This window comes from Talpa occidentalis, unplaced genomic scaffold (assembly GCF_014898055.3).
Source record: "Talpa occidentalis isolate TD23 unplaced genomic scaffold, MPIMG_talOcc4v2.1 talOcc4.8, whole genome shotgun sequence".
Classification (NCBI taxonomy): Eukaryota; Metazoa; Chordata; class Mammalia; order Eulipotyphla; family Talpidae; genus Talpa; species Talpa occidentalis.
The window spans coordinates 135,926-157,445 of NW_023605194.1; the positions used below are offsets into that span (position 1 = coordinate 135,926).

Sequence of the window (21,520 nt, forward strand, 5' to 3'; positions counted from 1 at the left end):
TGAAAGCCCATCTGCTTCTGGCTGCTCCTGGTGCTAGTGTCACCCCGGGGCCCAGTGACCATGCTTTGTGGGAATACCCCCCCGGTGGCATCAGGCAGCACAAGAACACTGGGCATGAATCAGGGTCCTTGAGTCACTAAGCTGAACTTTCTTTAGAGAAAGAGTAGAGGAGGCAGAGCTGACCATTGCCCTGAGCTGCCCTCCCTCCTCCTCAGACTGAGAATGAGCACAAGCCCAGTTTTCCCTTTTTTCCGCGCTACCTGCTATCAAGGTAAACAAAGAGGAGGAACAAAGAAACTAAAAGGCAAAAAGGGCAATAAGGCAGCATCCTCCTTAGGAAGCAAAAACACCTGAATGCAAGATAGAAAGGCAGAAGGAGAACACAAGTCCAGACACAGCGACCAGGGGCCAAGAAATAGAGAACCTGAGAGGCAAATAGCAACGTTTTCATACTAAATGAGGTACAGGGCAGACAGTCCGGAACGGAATAGGAAGGCACAGGGTCACAGAGGGAACAGAGGTGGGCCAGGCAGTCCAGGAATCAGGAGCTCACAGTCCAAGGACAAGGGGCCCCACACAAACAGGGAGCATACACCTTTTCTTCAAGTGCACAGGGAACATTTTTCACAGCAGACCCAAATTTGGGGACACACTGAGACTTAAATTATACCTTGTGCCTTATCTGACCACAATACCATAAAACTGAAAATCAGCCTTAAAAAATTATACAAAAAGGTATTAATACTTGGAGAATTAAATAATGCTGCTTAAGCAACTGAATAAGAGGAAATAAAAAGAGAACACTAGAAATACCATAAATGAATAAAAATGTTGATACAATTACTAGAATTTATGAGGTACAGCAAAAGTGCGGAACAATTGCAATAACTCCCTATTATCGTAAAACGTAAGAAGTATCCCAAATAAACAACCTGATATCACACCTAAAGTGACTTGGAAATGTGGAACAAGAAAGACCTAAAGTTGGCAGTGTAAGGAAATTACAAAAACAAGAGTGGAAATAAATAAAATAGAGATCACAAAGACTACACCAAAAAAATCAATACAACTAAGTTGGTTCTTTGAGGTGGTTCTTTGAGGAGACAAACAAAAAGATAACCCACTATCTAGGCTAACAATAAAGAAAAAAGGAGAGAAAAAACTAATGAACTGAATTACAAATGATAGAGGAGAAATCACTACAGTTAACAAAAAAAATACAAAGAAGTGCTATGAAAACTATATGCTAATAAATTAAATAACCTCAAAGTAACAGGCAAATTTCAAGATCTACCTAATCTACCAAGACTACCGCCAGGAAGAACTGGTGCCTGGAGAAAATCAACCACAAGCATGGAAACTGACACAGCAGTGAAAATTTTTCTGAGAAACAAAAGTCTAGGACCAGATGGCTTTAAAAATAAATTTTATAGAGCTTTTAAACAAAAACTAATGATCAACTTGCTTGAATTGTTTTCAAAAATACAAGAAGAAGGACTCCACCTTATTACTTTTTAAGATGCTAACATGACCTTAATACCAAAATGAGAAAAAAACACAAGGAAATTATGGGCCTATATCCTTGATAAACATCAATACAAAAACTTTCAAGAAAATACTAGCACATTGAATTCAACAGTGTATCACAAGAATTATACACCAGGGTCATGTGGGACTCATCCCAGGTATGCAAGATGGTTTAATATACATAAACTAATTAATGTAATACACCATATCAACTGGCATAAAGATAAAAGTCATATGATCAACATGAATGCAGAGATGCAGAGAAGGCATTTGATTAAATACCCATTTCTGATAAAACTCTAAACAAGTTGGAAAAAGAAGAAATTCACCTCAACATAATAAAGGCCATAGAATACAAATCCACAGTCACTATAATAGCCAATGGTGAAAGGCTGAAAGCCTTCCCCACAAGATCCAGCACAAGAAAAGGGCTGTTACCCACTGTCACCACTTCTATTTGACTTAGAGTTTTTGGCTGGAGCTATCAGACAAACACAGAAACAGAGGGAACTAGATAGGAAAGAAAAAATGAACACATCACTATTTGCAGATGAAATGATGACACATATAAAAATCCTAAAGAATCCATCAAAAGGTCATTAGAAACAATGTATAAATACAGCAAAGTTACAGATTAAAAAATCAACACACAAAAATTCATAATTTCTTAATATACATTGACCTAGAAACAACAGAAATTAAGATAATAGCTCCACATATGATTGCTTCAAAAAGAGTTAAATACCTTGTAATCAACCTAACTAAGGAGGTAAAAGACATCCACAAGGACATCTACAAGGTGTCATGAAAGGACTAGATTTATACTTACATGTATAAAGTAACAGGCAGCGGGACCTACAGAAATGAAACACATTTGCCAATAAGAAAACAAAGGAAATGGGAGGGAGCAATGTTATTCTGGGCTAATGAATTTATTCCAGATGTTAACTCAAATTCACAAAAGCAAATACAATATTCACATGAAAAATAAGGTGGCCAAAATAGCAAGAGTTAAAGATATTTAACCCATCCTCTCGAACACTCATTTAGGGATATAAAATTATATAAGTTAACAATTATAAATTCTTGGGATTACAACATTTATGGAAGTGTTATATATATATATTACAATCACATATATATAAAACCTATACATATAACATAAAACAGGGGAGAGAACTAGAGCTACTAGAGAATGCCTCAATAACTTACTAAAGTTAATTTAGCACAAATATGAAGCTGATTTTCATCATTATAAAGTATATGGAAAGCCCTAAAGCAACTACAAAGGAAATAATTCAATACAGTTGAAAAACTTTAAAGAAATTAAAATTATACATTAAAAATATCCAGGTAATAAAACTGGAAGAATAGAAGAAAATAAAAGCATGGGAAATATACAACACAGAAATTAATATTGAAGACATAAATTCCACTGTATCAATGTTAGCATTAAATGTCAATGGAGTAAACAAATTCAATCTAAGGTAATTTCTACCTGAGTTTGAAAATCAAGGTGCAATGATACGCTGTCTTCAAGACACACGTAAATCAAAGATACAGATTAAAATAACATAGATGGAAAAATATAAACTATGTAAAGAGCAACCAAAAAAGCTGGAACAGCTATACTAACAGCAGACATAGTTGACTATAAAACAAGTATTATCAATAAAGATATAATGGAACAGGGGCCACCCTGGTGGCTCAGGGGTTAAGTCTCAGCACTATCAAGCTATTGCCAGCCACTGAGGCATGAATTCGATCCCCAACCAGGGAGCTGACTCACTTATGGAGCAGCAGACCTCTCCTGTCACACCCACTGCTACCCTCAGCAGAGTATTTCAGTAAATCTGCCTATTTGTTCCCCACTCTGTCTCTGGTGAATCCTCTCACCTCCACAACCTGCACCCCTGACCTAGACCCCAGTTCTTGTGTATATATAAATAAATAATATTAATCTTTAAATAAAAAGATATAAAGAAAAACATTGTAACAATAAGTGTCAAACCACCAGGAAAACATATCAATTATAAATATATATGCAACCAATAACACACACCAAAATACAGAGAGCAAAAATTGATAAAATAAAGGAAAATGGAAAATTCAATAAAAAACATTGGAAATCAATGTCTCACATAAAATAGATAAAAAACTAAACAGTAGACATACAATATTTTTATTAATTTCACAAAAATTGCTTGAATGGGTTTGTCTCTGGTTAGGAGCCTTTCCCGGTGAAGACAAAGAGTCTATGAAGCTCAAGCTTGAGTAACCAACCATGGAATGGGGTGGTTTGGGGTAGAAAGAAGGGGACAACCGGGACCTGGAAGAACATGGGGACCTGAGGCACCTCCCTCTGGCTTTTGTATCACCTGTGGTTTGGAGTAAGACACTCCCCTCATGAAGGCCTGGCTGTAACTTCCTGCCCTTTGGCAGGTGGAGAAGAAAAGGCTGCAACTGAAGAACGAGGCCTGGGAGCATCACAGGATGTGTAAGAGACTGCAGAACGGAAGGGCTGGGACTCAGCGGGGGTGTGTCTGTCACCTGTTCCTTGAGAAGCTCTGTCTTCCTATGGCTTCCCCACCACACCCAGAGCTCCAGGAGCAGGACTGCTGCCTCTTCATGGTGCATCTCAGAGCCCTCGGATACTGCGTGCCCACATTTGACACTCCTGACAGTGGATCGGACAACTTAGTGACGAGCACACAGTTCATCAGAAGAGATTGGGTGTGGTCACCCCACATGTCCAGATGACACCTTTGTTGGGAAGGATGCTGCTTGGCCCCAGATAGCACTGGACAGTGTGTACCCTTTCCCAGCCAGTGGAAGTGACCCACACCCATCAGCCAGTTATCCAAGGGCTCCACACATGAGCCCATAAGAGGCCCACCCACTCCTGGTTCAACCTCAAAATGTGGTACCAGACCCGCCCCACTCTCCCCGCAGACATGCTCAAAGGAACTTCTGGGCAGGACTGTTTTTCCCCAGGAAACACCAACATAAGACCAGAATGTGAGAACACAACTCAACAGGGTCCAAGAGAAAGCTGTCCCAGACAGACAATGAATCGTCCACTGGGATAAAGGCTGCAAGCCCATCAGCCCACTGGCTGTGAGGGCACAAGGCCCAGGTGGGGCATGTTTGGGAGATGACCAGCCCTGGGGTGTGTGGCCTACAAGAAATTGAGAAACAGTGGGCCACCATAAAGGACCAGTGTGGTAGGGGCAATAGGGTGTACCATGGGGGTGCAGATGGAGCTGGGGTGCATGGGAGGTCCTAGTGCTGAGAAGATGGAGGGACCCATAGGGTGAAGTTCAAGGGCCAGCAAGGTTGATGACTGCTGTCGCAGGTACAAGAGCACCTACCCACCTGGGGCAATGGGTCCCACTGAGGCTTCCTGGGTGTCCAGGTGTCCTGGCTCAGCTAGCATGGCCTGCACCCAAGCTAGGCTGGAGAGAGGGTGCTGGCCAGTCTCAATCTATAAGCCTGGTCTCAGGGAGACCCGGGGCGGGAGGGATATCCACCAGCAGAAGGGCTTGCACATGGCCTTAGCGTCTGCAGAGGATAAGGAGTCTCCTCAGGGCCTGCTTGACCTCAGCGTTCCGCAGAGAGTAGATGAGGGGGTTCAGGGCAGGGCCCAGCATCGTGTACATTACTGCAAACACTTTACTTCTCTTGGAATCATAGCTGGAGGCTGGGCTGATGTAAGCACAGAACACGGCTGAGTAGTAGAAGGAGACCACCAGCAGGTGGGAGGAGCAGGTGGAGAAGGCTCGCCGCTTGCCCTCAGCCGAGCGGATGCGCAGGATGCTGGTGATGATGAAGCCGTAGGACCCCAGCGTGAACATGAAGTTGATGACCCCATAGAAGGCGTCGGCCAGGACTGTCATGATGCTGTTGATGAGGGTGGGGCTGCAGGAGAGCAGGAGCAGCGGGGGGATCTCGCAGAAGAAGTGTGTGATGAGGTTGGGGCCACAGAAGTTCAGCCGCGCCATCAGCCCGGTATTTATAGAAGCATTGATGGCACAGATGGTCCAGACGGCCGTGGCCATTACCCCACACAGCCGTGGGCTCATGATGGAGCTGTAGTGCAGCGGGTGGCAGATGGCCACGTAGCGGTCATAGGCCATGACCGTGAGCAGCAGTAGCTCTGCAGACGCTGACCAGACGAGGAAGAAGAGCTGGGCCATGCACCCCTGGAAGGAGATGGTGTTCTCCGTCTCTGACACCAGGCCCACCAGTGTCTTGGGCACCACAGACGAGGTGCAGATGACGTCCATGGAGGCCAGGTTGAACAGGAAGAAGTACATGGGGCTGTGCAGGCTGGCGCTGCAGCTGATCAGCACAAGAATGATGGTGTTGCCTGCCAGTGCCAGGGTGTACAGGGCCAGGAAGCAGCCCAGCAGGGGCAGCCGCAGCTTGGGGTGCTCGGAGAAGCCCTGCAGGATGAACACTTCCACCTGTGTCCAGTTGTGCCCCAGGAACCTGCTGGGAGAGGCCCCCAGGCCCGACTCCATGACGCCCCCTGAGAGAGACACACAGTCAGCCTGGGCTCAGGGTCAGAGCTGCGGCCCCTCACCTACACACACCCTGACCCATGACCCCTGCAGCTGCTCCAGGATCTACTTAGACCACTCCGTGCCCTGGGACATCTGCTCAGACATCCTTGCCCAGCACAGCGGGCTCCAAGCGTGCTCCTACTCCCTGCCCCAGGTGAGGAGCAGTCTGCCCCCCTGGGCCCTGCGGCCATCGCTGTGTGGCCCTGCATGCCCTCTGTGGGCTGAGCGCATCCCTGCTCACGAAGGTCATGTCGTCCTGGGCTCAGCCCCTCTGTTCCAGGTGCACACGCCTGTCTCTAGCTCCAGAGCTGCCCTCAGACACCCGCCCCAACCCCTCATTGAGCCCCAAGTGCTCAACACCGGACCAAATGGTGGCCGCGCCCCAGGGCAGCTGTGGTACATCCTACAAGCCCCGCCCTGCATGATGCCCAAATAGCATGAGGGAGCAGGAGTTGGCCTGGCCCGACACCCCTCAGCTCCCACCATCCAGGCTCTGCAGATCTGCTGCTCGATGTCGAGACTGTGTCTGCTGTCTCCGTTGCCTCCACGGGTCCTCAGGGCAGCCGAGCTCCCAACCACACTGGTAGATCCCCCACCCCCTCGGCCTCCTCTGCACGCCGCGACTCCCTCCACTCCCACAGATCTCCATGGAGGCCCCAGTGACTGCCTCCAGCAGTGTGTGTGCGAGGGTGAGCCTGATTTACGCACGTGTGTGGGGCCTGGGGACCCCCAAGGACACCAACAGGGCAGAGCTGGACTCAGAAAGGACAGGGCAGGGTAGGGCCCCGTAACAGCTCTGCCCTGGACATGAGTGGTGCAGCCACATGATGGCCTCACCTCGGACAGGTGGAGTCAAAATCCCCAGGGGGCGGGCAGCGGCCGGCTTTGGTGCTCCGGGGAGCGCATGCACGCGAGCGCGCGCGCGCGCGCGCACACACACACACACACACACACAGAGGGAGGGGTCCAGGACCCAAGAGGTGGAAAGGACAGAGCAGTGGGGCCTGGGATCGGGCAGGGGGAGGCCCCGGGCTGGGCGGCCACCGCCTTGTGAGGGGAGCCGGCAGGGGCAGCTCTTCCCTGAGGAAGAGACAAGAACGTCAGCGACAACGATGTGTCCACGGCACAGAGTGTTGGAGGCTGCAGGGACAGCGGGAGCCGCCCCGGTCTACACCGCATGACCGGGCTCGGGAGCCCGAGGGGCAACAGCCCCAGGAGCGCGAGTGCCTGAGCGAGTGAAGGGCCCGTGGTCTCCACCGGGACGGAGCTGGGTTTCTCACACGGGACACAGAAGCCGAAGAACAACAGCTCGAGCTCAGGGACAACGGGGCGGCGTGGGGTGAAGACAGCCTCCGGGACGCCGTCAGACGCGGGGCCCCCGGGGCCCCTGGCAAGGCCGGCAGGGACTGCCCAGTCCTCAGTCACAAGAGGAGACCGTGGACAGCTGGACTCCATGGTGTGTGGGGGGGGGGCAGCAGAGACAGACCCCACCAGCAAGGCCCAAGGGCGGGGCAGGGCTGGCAGGGTGGGGAGAGCGAGACTCTGGGCAGTGGAGGTGCTGCAGGGGGAGGGGGAGCCTGGGGTGCTGCAGGGGGAGGGGGAGCTCTTTTGGTCAGGCTCGATGGGCAGCAGGGTCATGGAGGAAGGGGCCAGCAGGCAGGTGGCCTGGACAGGCGCTGTCAACCCTCCATCTCCACCTGGTCTGGTCCCGGGTGACCCACCTGCAGATCCTGCCTGTTCCCGTGTGAGGTTCCCGCAGGCACCTGGGAGTGCGGACGGCCCTTCTGAAAAAGGAAACACTATGGTCATGGTCCTGGGAGTGTCCGGGGCCTGCTCCCTGTTGGTGGAAGAGGTGACTCTGGGACCCTCTAGAGAACGTGGAGCTGACCCCAAGTGACTGACGAGTCTCCTCCTCGTGTAGGCGACTCAGTGTGGTGGAGCCACTCCAGCCCTGAGGGAGCTGGTGCTGGGCAAGGTCTGGGCACTTGGCAGCCCCGTGGAATGTGGGTGGACTCAGCATCTGGAAGAGGCGCCTGTTAGGTCCAAAGCAGCCAGATGCTGACCAGGCTGCTGCCCTCCTGAGGGCAGCTCCCACACTCTGGCCTGTATGGGGATGTGTCCTGTCTGCATGAAGGTGCTCAGCAGCCCCGGGGCTGGGTAACACCTGGAAGAACAGGACAGCCTCTGGTCCAGCCTCCGTCTCTCTTACTAGCCCGCGCCTCTCTGCTCGTCTCCTGGCTGACACCAAGGCCCTATGTCCACCAGGCTGGGTCTCCTACCGCCCGCAGTGATGTTCGGGTGTGGCCAGAACCCCAACTGCTCGATCTCTCTGTTCCACTCCCAGTCTGAGGTTCGTTCCAGAGATTCCAATTCCCTCTGAAGCAGGTTCTGCTCCCTAGGACCAGGGGCAGCGCAGCCACACTCTCTCACCTCCACTGGGCCCAGCCAAGGGGCCTCTCCATGTCCACTGCACTCTGGCGCGAGCTCCGCTGCTCATGAAACCTCTGAGTCTCCAAGGCGGGGGCCAGGAGCCGGGGCCGGCCCTGGGGAGGCCGCCGGAGGAGGCTCTCAGGGACCATTAGCGCGGCTCGAGGCGCGTGACCACAGCTTCCCGCCCATCAGCGTCAGGAGACCAGACGCCAGGGCTGCAGGCCAGCCGGGCCCCCCTCCGCCGTCCCCGGGGCACTCGTCTTCCTGCCGGGCCGGTGGGCGCTGCTCTGCTCACGCCCATGCCCAGGCTCTGCCCTTGCAGTGACCGATGTGCCTGGGATGCACATGTCCCCGTCTCTGCGCCGCTGAGGGGCGGACACCCAAGTGGGGGGGACCCAGAGATGGCTGCGGTGTCTTCGGCTACGCTGGGCCTCGCGTTTGGCTCTACTTCGGGAACTCAGTAGAAGATCCCACAGGGTTTCTCCTGCGGGGTGTCACCTAAGTCCACGGCGACTACCCAGGGCGCTTGTTTCACAACTGTGCACCCTGCCCAAGACCCTCCTACCGGTGGGGGTTGAATCACCTTTTTGGGCCATCATGAACCTGAACGTTCACAGATTAAATTATGATCATCATTTGCCCCCCAGGAAGCAGCGTCCTGGTCCCCCGGGAGCTCAGCCAGCCAAGGGGTCCCCTGCGCCACTGGGGTCTGCTTGGGAGGTGACCTGCTCTTGGTCCCAGACTCTGGGCTGCCACCTCCCAGCGCCCCTCCTGCCACGCCTCCAAACCCTTCTCCTGCCCTGTGGTGTGGCTCCTGCCGGGCCCGGGACTCTGGCCGCATCTGTGCGGGACCTGGCACTGGGCGGACGTGCACCTCATTCATTCAGGGAAATACCGGGGAACCCCGCAGCTGCGCCCCGACATCATAAGCTGCTAAACTGTCTCCTCAAGCTGATGGTCTTGTGTCGGAATCCTCTGATGTCCATGCTAAGGACAATGAGCACTTTTCTTGCCTTGGTTTTCTGACCTTTCTCCATGAAGCGTCTGTTCAAGGACGTTCCCACGGGGGCGTCTGTTCCTTGTTGAGAGGGACGAGGCCTCGAGGCTCAGGGCGGACAACCTGTGTCCACGCAGCCTGGGAGGAAATGACACTTACAGGTGTGCAATTTTTGCTCCAAGTCTGCGCCTTGTTTTTTAACTTTTTAAGGTTATTTTGAAGAGTGAACTTTCTCTATTTGATGAAGTTAATTGATGTTTTTCCTGGTATGGTTAGTGCTTTTTGAAACTTAGGAAATCTGTGCCAAACTCCAGGTGGTAGGTTTTCTACTCTCTTGATTTCCTGGACTTTTTTTAAAAATTAAGATCTCAGTCCTAGGTTTCTGTCCAAGGTCTCTCCTTGTAAGCACTGGATTGAGGTGTAATTGACATTATTTACATTCTTTCTACACTCTACTCAGATTCTCTTCATTATCACAATGACTTTTTTAAGATTTTATTTAATTATGCACACAAAATCTGGGTGAGGGCCAGAAATGCGGGGGTGAGAAGACTCACTGGAGACAGAGTGGGGAGCAGAACAGGTGGATCCAGTGAAATCCACTGTTGAAGGGCCAGTGAGGGGACAGAAGGGGTCCTGCTGCGCCCTGTGGGTCACTCCCTGTCCAGTGATGGACTCAGGCCACAGTTCTGGAGAGAACTTTATGGTGCTGAGACTCAACCCCTGCGCCCCAGGGAGGCCCATGATGAGTCCTGATGGGATGTTCTTCTGAGTTTTGCTGCTGCAGTTGTGGAGATTCTTTCAACTAAAACATTTAAATCATTACTTTTCATCCCATTTTTTTACTCCCTCCATTTCTGGAGACACAATTACATATACGTTAGATACCTGGATGTTTCCACAAGGGTCACAGAAGATGTTCATTGTTTCAGGCTATTCTTCAGGCTTATACTTGAGTGTAGTCCTCAGTAGATCCTGGTGCCACATGTTCAATTCACTAACCTTTTCTTCAAATCTTTTGTTGTTCCTTCAGTGAATTTTTTCATTTCAGATACTACATTTTTTACCTCTAGAAGATCTTTTTGGTACTTTATTAAATCTTTGATTCTTCTAGTATGCACACGTCTTCCTTTAGCACAAGGGACTTACATGCAACAGGTGTCCTGTGTCATCGCTCACCGACTTCTACCCTGGGAGCTCCCTCTGTCGCCCGCTGCAGCTTTTCCTGCGTCCTGCCCTGGGCTTGTGACGCTGCACGGGCTCCGGAGAGACGGTTTGGGCTGCTCCACACCCACTGCTGTGGCCTCCTCAATGTGCACGACTCTTCCGAAGGGGATCATGGACTTGCCAACTTGAGTGTCTGTTTCATGGTTATTTCAGCTGCTATCCAGGGTGTCTGGAGAAGTCTTTCTTGTGTTGCTAACTTCACCTCACATCTAATGTGCAGCCCGTCTGGGTTCTGTACTTAATGTGTGGAAGTCCCCATAAACCACAAGATGGGCACACACGGCACAGACACAGAGACAGAGGAAGCCCTGAGACAGGCCAGCAGCTCTGGCCTCCAGGGCAGCAAACCACACCAACACTGGAGTAAGGAGCTCACTTTTGCTTTGGAAGCTTAGGGGATGGCTTGTGAAAATGACTAATTTCTGCATTGTTTACGTTCCTTTTCAAGGCAGGATTTGGAAATTTTCCCAAATAGCCTTTCAATTATCAACCCCACTGCCCAGGCTGATTATCTGCATCAGCAGCCCAGAGGGCTCACATATTTACATAACATTCAGTTTAGCATTGCTATATCAGAAAAGTGAAATAATCTAAATCCCCATCAATAAATACATGTTTAAATTAAGTTACATTACAAAATTCGGAACTATACAGGTCTATGAATGTTGATACAAGCAACTCCCCAACATATATTTAAGGAAGCCCAATAGAGACTCCCCCAAAACACGAGAACAGAATGGGTTGGGTGGTCTCTCCCCATCCTGCACTGAGAGAAAAATGAAACCAACAGAACTAATGAAGGCTGAGTGAAGGGTTCGGGTCAGAGACAGACACTCCCTGGGGCCGGTTCTGGGGCTGCGGTGCTGTTGGATGCACCTCACTAGGAGATATAGGAGGTTGCAGGCAGAGGCGGGGCACTGTCGGATCCTGCTGACCACTGAAGATGGTCAGAGGGCCCTTTGGAGAGCAAGCGACAGAGCGGGACATACCTGTGCCCAGGACCTTGGGGGCAGCTGGGTCTCTGCCATGTGGGCTTGTCTCGGGGTGGTGATTGGGGTAGGGGTCTCCCCTCACCCTGGAGCCGCAGCAGAGGCACACCCAGTGCTGGTGCTGTGGAGCTACACCGGCTCCACTGGGACTGGGGCTAGGAGAGAGGGTGGGAGAACCCTCTCACCACTCCCTGCAAACAGACCTGCGTGAGCATCAATGACCTGGCAGCCCCACACCCTCAATAAGGCATCATTGAGTCAGGAAACAGCCCACCCCAGGCACCACGCCCAGCAACGAAAGCCCATCTGCATCTGGCTGCTCCTGATGCTAGTGTTACCCCGGGCCCAGTGACCAAGCTTTGTGGGAACATCCCCTGCAGCATTGGGGAGCGTGAGGACACAGGGCAGGAATTCAGGGTCCGAGTCACTGAACTGAGATTTCTTCAGAGAAAGAGGAGGAGTCAGAGGCGACCTTTTGCCCTGAGATGCCCTCCCTTCTTGCCAAGATTTGAACCCAGTTCTCCCTTTTCTCCACTCCACCTGCTACCAAGGTAAGTGAAGAGGAAGAACAAACAAACTAAAGGAAAGGAAAAAGGAAAGGAAAAGGAAATAAGGCATCATCACTCTTAGGAAGCAAAAACACCTGAATGCAAGATAGAAAGGCAGAAGGAGAACACAAGTCCAGACACAGCGACCAGAGGTGAAGAAATAGAGAACCTGAGAGGCAAAAAGCAACATTTTAATACTAAATGAGGTACAGAGAGGACAGTCAAAATCAGAAAGACAGGTAATGGAGTCTAGAAACAAGCTTCGGCAATAAAGGACATAAATTGTACTGAATGAAATAAGGAAAATATGGAAAGCATTTTAAGTAGAACTGAGCTGGTAGAAGAGAATTTCAGAAACAGAAGATGCAAATATTCAAATCACCCGGCTAGAAGAAACAGAAAGATTTAGTAAAAAATGAAAAAGAAAATGCTGCAAGAGATGTCAGCCTCAATTAGAAGAAGAAATATTCAAGTAAAGAGTACTCCAGAAGATGACAAGAGAGAAGGGAAGAGAGGTGATATTCAAAGAGTAACTGAGAACTTTCCAAACTTAAGCAAAGAAACAACAATGGGTGCCCAGGTAGCAGAAATAACACCTAAACTTCCAAATGTAAAGTGCCCTTTCGGCAATGCATCAGTGCTATGTTACTAAAAGTCAGGGACAGAAAAATGATACAGATTGCTAGAGAAAAAAAGAAAGTAACATACAGAGGTTCTGCATAGGGCCTCATCAGATATCTCTGCAGCCACCATTCAGGCTGATGTGGACTAAAAGAAAAATCTCTGTCATGCAAAATCACCATCTAACATGAAGGCGAAGCAGAGACTGCCACATCCCATCTAAAGAAAGCTGATGAGGCCTATCACCACAGAAGCTGCCCTAAGAAGCGCTGAGAGGACTCTGCAAGAAAGACAAAACCTGAGCAGACAACACCGGGCACGCGTCATCAGGAACAACAGGCGACAGCGACACCATGACACCCAGAAGAAAAGTCTAGAAGCTGTACGGTTAGATGAGATTGAGTCCACTCCAGCTCAAAGGCAGTGATATAACACTTACAGTAGCCACCAGGAAAAAATTTAGAATTCAGAGACACAGGGAAAGAAACAGAGCTGCCAGTGAAAGCCACCCAAATGAAAATGAGAGAAAAACCTCATAACAAAACAACAGAAAGAGAAAACAATGAAAAATCAAAAGCCAGAATAACAGTAACTAAGCCTCATGTATCATGTCACTCTAAGTCTGAATTCAGCACTTAAAAGGCAAGATTGCCAAATTGGGTCCAAAAATATCAGCCATCTACATTTACTTACAAGATACTCTTTTAAACCTAAAAACAAACACAAGTTTAAAATGAAAGGCTGCTTGGGCTTCCCTGGTGGCGCAGCAGTTGAGCGCTGGGTTGCGAAGCTGCCCGCGGCCTCTGCGGCGCCGGTTCGATCCCCGGCTGCTCCCCGGCCACCGGAGGAGGGTCCCCCATGGCACGCAGACCTCTCTTGCCGCCCGCTGCTCCCCTCAGCAGTGTACTTCGGTCCTTCTGCCTCTGCTCCCTGCTCTGGCTCTGGTGAATTCTCTCACCCTCCCGCGCTTCTGACTGTACCCAGTGCATGTATAAACAAAACAAACAAACAAATAAATAAATAAAACATGCCTCTATTTAAAAAAAAAAAAAACATTAAAAAAAAAGAAAATGAAAGGCTGGAGCAAGATCCTTCAAGCCAGTAAATCAGGAACTACTGCTCTCATTTCAGGTCATTAGACCTGCAGCCAATAAAAGGCAACTGGGGACAGGTGGGCACTACACAGTGACCAAGGGCAAGCAGCTCATCCAGAAGACACAGGTGCTGTGGACATCTGTGTGCCTGACACAGGCCATGGGGCCATCTTCAACAGCATTGACAGACCTCAGCGACACACTGACAAACACTAACTGTGGGGACTGAACTTAAGTTACATAAGGGACAGACAGGTCATCCAAACAGAAGGCAACACACAAAGGTTTTAAGTGATGTGTGGGACCAGATGGACTAACAGACACTTATAGAACCTTCCATCCCACAAGATCCTCATACACATTCTTCTTAACCACACACGGAACTTCCAAGGGTAGATAATATGCTGGGGCACAAACATGTATCAAAAGCAGGATGAAGGCCCATCCTCAGCAGGCCCAGAACCATGTCCACTCCGGGAATCGCTGGCCTCTCGCCTGAGCTGTGCAGATGCGATGGAGCCGAGGTCAAAATATGGTGGCTATGAATGATATTAATGTTACCAAGCAACACAAGTCAATCAGAAACATGCAGAAAATGACCAAGTCTCTGAACATGGTGCTGCAGAAAATACACCCAAGCTGAGAGGGAGTTGAAGCCAGCTTGTATGTATGGAACAGGCTCTCTGCCTGTGCGAACAGGCTGATAGCAGGCGCCTAAAACAAGGACCTCTCCTCCTGGTGCGCTCTCAGATGGTGCTCTTCGTCCCTTGGTTGCCAAACAAACGAAAAAGGAGGTGGCCATGCTCACAGCAGTGGGGCAAGGAGCCCTGCTTGCTGGAGATGGAGGTAAAGTCACAGACCCATTCTGACCAGGTCTTCTAACACTCGAAGAAGCAGGAAGGAAGCCCCAAGGTATGAAGATGTGTCAGCCAATGCCCTTGAGTCATTAAATACTAGATATGAATGTGATGAAGGATTTGTCATCCTTAATCAATTCAGGCCTGCCATCTCCCACAGGACAAAAGCCCATCATTTCCCTCGACCCTACTGCAGGTGCTGAGGGCGTGAGCGTCGGCAATGTAATCGGTGCTGAGGTGCTACAGAACACCACGAGTGACCTGCCTCCATTAGCTGTCATCCTCTGAAAGACCCGCTATCATGAGCAAAACACCCGGATGACGGCATAGGTGTTGGTGGTGCCTGCCACGCTGTCATCACAAAAGACTTGACTGATCTCGTGCAGCACCTCTTGGTTAATCTAGATTATTCATTCTCATACAAGAGGTGAAAAAGGAAAATTCAGCAGCTGATTTTGGTTTTACCTTACTGCTGTCCTATTCAGAAGAAATTATTTGCCCATTGTTTAAATTTCTTAAGACAGCAAGATGCTTGTCGACTATCTTACAATAAACAACTTACAATAAGAAAAATAGATATGAAATTGGAAGTCATATCTGGCATCTTTTCCAATCTCAGTGGTATCAAGGTAGAAATTTATTTTGGAAATAAACCAAAATATGTGCAGGCTAAATAAAATGCTTTCAAACAACTCCTGGGTCAAAGACGAAATTAAAAAGTGTCTGGAGGCTCATGAGAACAGAGGGCCAGGCTGGCAGATCCCATGGGATATTCTGAAGTGGTATTGTGAGAGGGAGTACATGACACCACAGGATCACATTTTTAAAATCTCAAATATATAATCTAACTTTACAATGTAAGACATTAGAAAAAGAAGGGGGGAAAGCCAGTAATTTAAAGGAGGAAGGAAAATTTAAAAGTTAGAGTGGAAAATAATAAAATAGGAAACAAAAAGACAATCCCAAAAGATCAATAAAAACAAGATCTGTTTCTATGAAAGGATAAACAAAACAATTAGCAAGGGTCACAGAGAAAAGAACAACAACAACAACAACAAAAAGAAACCCATACAAAAATAATCATGAATTAAAAAGGAAAATTACAATAGTTGTCACAGAAATACAAAGGATCATAAAAATCCACTATGAATGTCTCTGTGCAAATAAACTGGAGAATATGGAAGAAATAGACAAATTTTAAAATCATACAGCATCCAAGACTGCACCAGGATGAAATAGACAGCTTACACACTCTAATCACAATCACAGAAATTGAAACACTACTCAAAGGAATAGCTAAGAGCAAAATCCCAGGACCTGAGAACATCATTAGAGAATTCTACCAAGTCTTCAATGAGGACTTAATTCTTATCCTATCAAACTCTTAAAAAAAATTAAAAGGAAATGTTCCTATGAAGCCAGCATTATCCTAAAACCAAACAAGACAAAAGGTCCCTAAAAGGTCAGCATCACCCCAAACCAAACAGGACAAACAAAACCAAAGACCAACATCTCTAGTGGACTTAGATGCAAAATCCTCAAGAAAATCTTTACAAAGGAAGCCAGCATTGTACTGTTGGGATAACCCACCAAGGTTAAGAAGGTTTCAACCCAGGAATAAAAGTTTGGTTCAACATATACAAATCAACCAATGTCATTCATCCAATTGACAAAAAGGAAGATAAAAATCATAGGATCATTTTAACAGATGCCCAGAAAAGCATTTGACAAGACCCAACACCCATTTATGATTAAAAACTCTCAATAAAATGGGAATGCATGGAACCCATCTTGACAAAATAAAGCCCATATACAGCAAACCCACAGCCAACATCATATTTAATGGTTAAAAACAGAAACTATTTCCCTAAGATCAGGAAAAAGGATGTTCACTTTTACAACTACTGTTCAACAGAGTATTGGAAGTTCTAGCTGGAACAATTAGACAAGAAAAAGATATAAAAGGAATCCAGACTGGAAACGAAATGTAAAACTGTCATTATTTGCAGATGATGTGATAATATACATACAGAACAACAAAGACTTCCCCCAAAACTACTAGCAATAACAAAAATACAGCAGAGTGACAGAATGCAAAATCAATACATAAAATTCAGCTGCATTTCTACATGCAAACAATGAATTAGGAAAAAGAGAAATTAAAAAACAATCCTATTTACAGCTGCACCAAAAAGAATGGAGCAAACTTAACAGGAGCAAACTTAACAAAGGAGGTGAAAGACTTATGCATGAAAAACTATAAAACTCTGTTAAAGGAGGGGCCTCCCCGGTGGCGCAGTGGTTGAGGCTGGGTTTCGAGGCTGCCCGCAGCCTTTGCGGCGCCGGTTCGATCCCCGGCTGCTCCCCGGCCACCGGAGGAGGGTCCCACATGGCGCGCAGACCTCTCCTGCCGCCCGCTGCTCCCCTCAGCAGTGTACTTCGGTCCTTCTGCCTGCTCTGCTCCCCGCTCTGGCTCTGGTGAATTCTCTCACCCTCCCTCACTTCTGACTGTACCCAGTGCTTGAGTAAATAAATAAATAAACAAACAAACAAATAAATAAAAATAAATCTTAAAAAAAAAAAAACTTCTGTTAAAGGAAATAAAAGAAACACAAGGAAATGGACAGTATCCCATGGGTTGGAAGAGCAAATGTCATTAAAATGGTCTTGTTGCCTCTAGCAATTTACAGACTCAATGCAGTGCTCAGTCAAATTCCCAATGACACTTTTTTAAGGGAATAGAACTGAGAATTACAAAATTTGTATGGACCACAAAAGGCCTGATTCTAAGAGAAAAGAAGAAAATGGAGGTTATCACATTCCCTGACTACAACATACAGCAATGGTAATATACTACAATGGTAATATACTACAACTATACAGCAATGGTAATAAAACAGTGTGGTACTGCAACAAGAACAGACCAAAGGAAAAGAATAGAAAACCCAGATAAACCACACAAACACAGACAGTTAATCTTTGACAAAAGAACCAAGACCATGCGATGTAGAAAAGGAAATCTCTGTTAACAAATGGTTCTGGGAACATGGACAGCCGCATGCACGAAAGGAAGCTAGAGCCACACTTAACTCCATGCCCAAGTTAGTGCAAATGGATTAAAGATTTGGGTGTAAGACCTGAACACCTGAAAGAAACAAGGAGAGGGCCTCCCCCAGTGGCGCAGCGGTTGAGCGCTGGGCTGAGAAGCTGCCCACAGCCTCTGCAGCGCCAGTTCGATCCCTGGCAGCTGGCGAGGGTCCCCCATGGCGCGCAGACCTCTCCTGCCGCCCGCTGCTCCCCTCAGCAGTGTCCTTCGGTCCTTCTGCCTGCTCTGCTCCCCGCTCTGGCTCTGGTGAATTCTCTCACCCTCCCGTGCTTCTGACCGTACCCAGTGCTTGTATAAATAAATAAATAAATCTTTTTTTAAAAATTTTAAAAAAAGATAAGTGAAATAGAAGGGCTTCAGTTCCAAAATATAAAGTATTTATACAATCCAACAACAAAAAAGAACCCAAGCAAAAAACAGGCTAAGACTTGGCCCTTTTCTGAAGGAGACGTGCACTGGCCACGGCACGTGAACAGTCTCCAGTGTCACTGTCCAGTAGGGACATGCAGATCAGGACCCCTGGGAGACCCTGGAGAAACCCCAGACAAGGAGAGTGACACAGTGAAGTGGGGAGGTCCCCCTCCTCACTGGTGCAGCCTCTAAGGGAACCACATTCGCCTTCAATCTGGTGAGCGGATGGAGGAGACAGGAAGGTAAAAAATCCCGTGAGCCAGCAACATCTCCTCAGGGGGGTTCCGCCACAGAGCATGGAAATACTAATGTGAAAAGATGCACACAAATGTTCCCACAGCTTTACCCACAATGCCAAGTCGCGTCTGTAAGATCAAGACCAGGGTAGGGATGGGGCAGAAAAGGGAAACTTTAAACTGCTGTCACCTGTGTCCCAGAGACTGGCCAGAGCCGGGCCTGATTAGCAGTGATGAAAGATCAACCAGTTCTGAGAGAAAGACAATTTCTTTTAAAAGTAACTTCAACTCCACATTCTCCACACCACCACCCATCCCCCACCCCAAGGCCAGACCCCACCCTATAAGTTTACCCTTATCCCCCAAAGCACACGCAACTTCTCCGACCCCTGCAGGGGTCCACGAACCTCCCCTGGGAGCGCAATAAATTTCCTCCTGTCAAAAACTTGGCCTGGCTCTCCTCTTGGCCGTGCCAATCCTTTCCCCGTCCATCCACAAAGGAGCGTGGGCTGGACACGCATGGCATCAACTGGGCTACTCTCCAGGGCTGGGCTACTCTCGGAATCCAAATGCATGGACCTTGAGCAATACAACACCCACACAGGAGGAGCCTCTGGGCTAGAGCCTAAGAAAGGACAATGTCCAATAAGGGGACAGGTCTGTGGGCCTCACCCGTACGCACAGTCCAAGAGCCCTCAGGCCGCGGGAACGACCATGGGGCTTATTTTGTAAACAGGGAAACAAAGCGCTACTGTACCCGCAAGTCTGGCTGCCTTGTCCAGATGACGTCAGTGATGGCCGCCACCGGTCACCAGGAGTGCTGGCCAGCAGTGACGGCCATTACTGGTCCCTCAGAGGTGTCCGAGACACCGAGTGTCCACAGCTGAGTGAGCCGTGGGGCGGCACCGACAACAAGCAGCTCTCCGGGACGCCAGGCCGCGGCCTCTGGGGCTCCTGTGAGGCAAAGCCAGAGACAGGCCCAGGCCCTCCGCCACGCAGTCCTTCAGCTTCTCTCCCTCCTCAGAGGGCGGCTGCTGGACGCTGCTTTTCCTTTCTTCAGAGCGAGGAGCAACGTCTCCCCTCCTTTCGCTGGAAGCTGGACCCGCCGTCGTCTCCTCAGGGTCCAGGGCGTCGGGGTCGCCGTCACCTGCAGGGCTGGCATCGTCTCTACTCGGCGCCCGCCCACCCTGGCTTATATCCTCTTTCCGGGGCCCCGCCCACACGTCTGATTGGACCATTTTTCAACCCTGGGGCTGATTGGACCATTTACCCATCAGCCCATAGCACCTGATTGGTCCATTCCACAGTCCGGGAAGTGCGCGTTACAGCAAGGGCGCTGAGGCGCAGCTGCCACCACTGACGAGGTGAGAGGCGGCTCCAGGTAGCAAAGTCTGATTGGGCCAATTAACACCAATCGGCTCAGAGCTCGCACCTGATTGGTCCATTTGCGGCTCCAGGAAGCACACTGTGACATAAAAGGGCTCAGAGGCGCCACCCCGCCACTGAGTTGGGGAGCAGCAGGGTGAGGGCCCCCCGGCTCCTGCTCCCGCGGGGTGTCTGGGTCGCCGTAACGGTTTCGCTCACTTACGGAGTATAAATACCCGGGCAACGAGTCCTGCAGCCCGGAGAGAGCAGCTGCAGACGCCGAGGAGGGGGGCGGGGACAGAGCGGGGGGGGGGGGGGGGGCGGGGACGAGGCCGCGTCCGCGCGGCGGGGGCGGGGACCCTTGGCCTGGGCCGGGGGTGACCCTGGTGAACGCACAAGCGCGCCCCGCAGCGAGCGTCTGACAGTGGAAGGGAACAGCCGACAGGACCCTCCGGGCGCCTGCGGGGCGGGCGGGCGGGGGCGCGGACAGCAGCGGACAGACGGGCGGAGGCTGACGGCGATCCCGCCCTCGCTGCCGTCTGACGCCTCCAGTGCCGCCTCAGCCCGGGTCTTCCGGCTGTGGTGGACGGTCGTCGTGCTTTGAAGCCTACAGCGGCCTCAGCGGGAGACGCTCTCCGGGCTGACAAGGCCGGACCCCGCTCTCCGGGCCGCCCTGCGGCGCTGCGTCTGCGTCGGGTCAGGCGAGGCGGGCTCCGGGGCGCAGCCCTCAGCCGGCCGGCCGTCCTGCGGCTCGCGCCGTGGATGTCGCTTCAGCCGACCCGCCCCCACCCGCCCGCGGTCGGGCTCCGCCTCAGCACTAGGGCACCACCCACCCCAAGTCTGGGCGGGGCCCTCGGCATCCCCCAGGGGCTGAGCAGGAAACACGGGCGCCCACCCCGCCTCGACGGCCGTGGCATCCCCCGAGCAGCGTGGTCCACGCTGACCGCGTGGCCGTTGCTTCTGGGACCTGCCGCGGTGAGGGGCCTGCAGGCCGCGGGGAGAGAGCAGGGGCGGGGCGCTGCCGAGCAGCACGGCTCGCTGAGAGCTCAGGGGCTTAGTATTGCCACAGGCTGTGCTTGTTGGAAACCGCGAGACGACGACGCGCTCACAGGCGGGACCCGGCCGCTCGGCCAAGCGTGAGTTGCGCGTCAGCCCTGCACCAAGCACTGCGGTGTCTGGTAAAGCCTCTGGGATTCCAACTCTTTATCACTTTCATGAGAACAAATAGCACATGCATGTTCCTTCTGTTGAGCGAAGACCCCAGATTACCCGTAACATTGGAGCTCGGCGAAGAGAGGCCCGGGGCTTCCGTGTTGAGAGAGAGCAGAGAGCACCGCAGTCAGCCCCGGCCCAGCCGGCCCGACCGGCTCTGACCCTCAGGTCTGGGTGCACGCCCTGAGGGTTGTCTGTCATTTCAGTATTTCTAATCATGTGAAATTTTAAATATATATTCAACTAGATGCTCACACCTGCCACATCTGCTTTCTATCTGTCTAGAGATAAATCAGTAAGACACAAATCAGCCCTGCAGTGTTCGCCCCTGCCAG

At 50.1% G+C, this 21,520-nt stretch overlaps 1 protein-coding gene across 2 annotated transcripts; it reads right to left on the reverse strand.

Annotated features, from left to right (window-relative positions):
• Positions 1-2,333: 2,333 nt before the first annotated feature.
• On the reverse strand, positions 2,334-19,763 carry LOC119234133 (olfactory receptor 13A1-like). Of its 2 annotated transcripts, XR_008549947.1 has the most exons (4): positions 19,366-19,763; positions 7,814-7,876; positions 4,903-6,058; positions 2,334-2,382 (listed from the first exon to the last, which is right to left on the reverse strand). XR_008549947.1 is itself a non-coding variant. In XM_037496909.2 (3 exons), the coding sequence occupies exon 3, from the start codon at positions 6,048-6,050 to the stop codon at positions 5,082-5,084; it is 969 nt and encodes a 322-aa protein (XP_037352806.1). In that variant the 5' UTR covers positions 6,051-6,058; positions 7,814-7,876; positions 19,366-19,763; the 3' UTR covers positions 2,411-5,081. The 2 variants fall into 2 exon arrangements, 1 of the variants encoding a protein (XP_037352806.1); XM_037496909.2 differs by lacking the exon at positions 2,334-2,382 and having other exon boundaries at positions 2,411-6,058.
• Between the last annotated feature and the right edge of the window lie 1,757 nt (positions 19,764-21,520).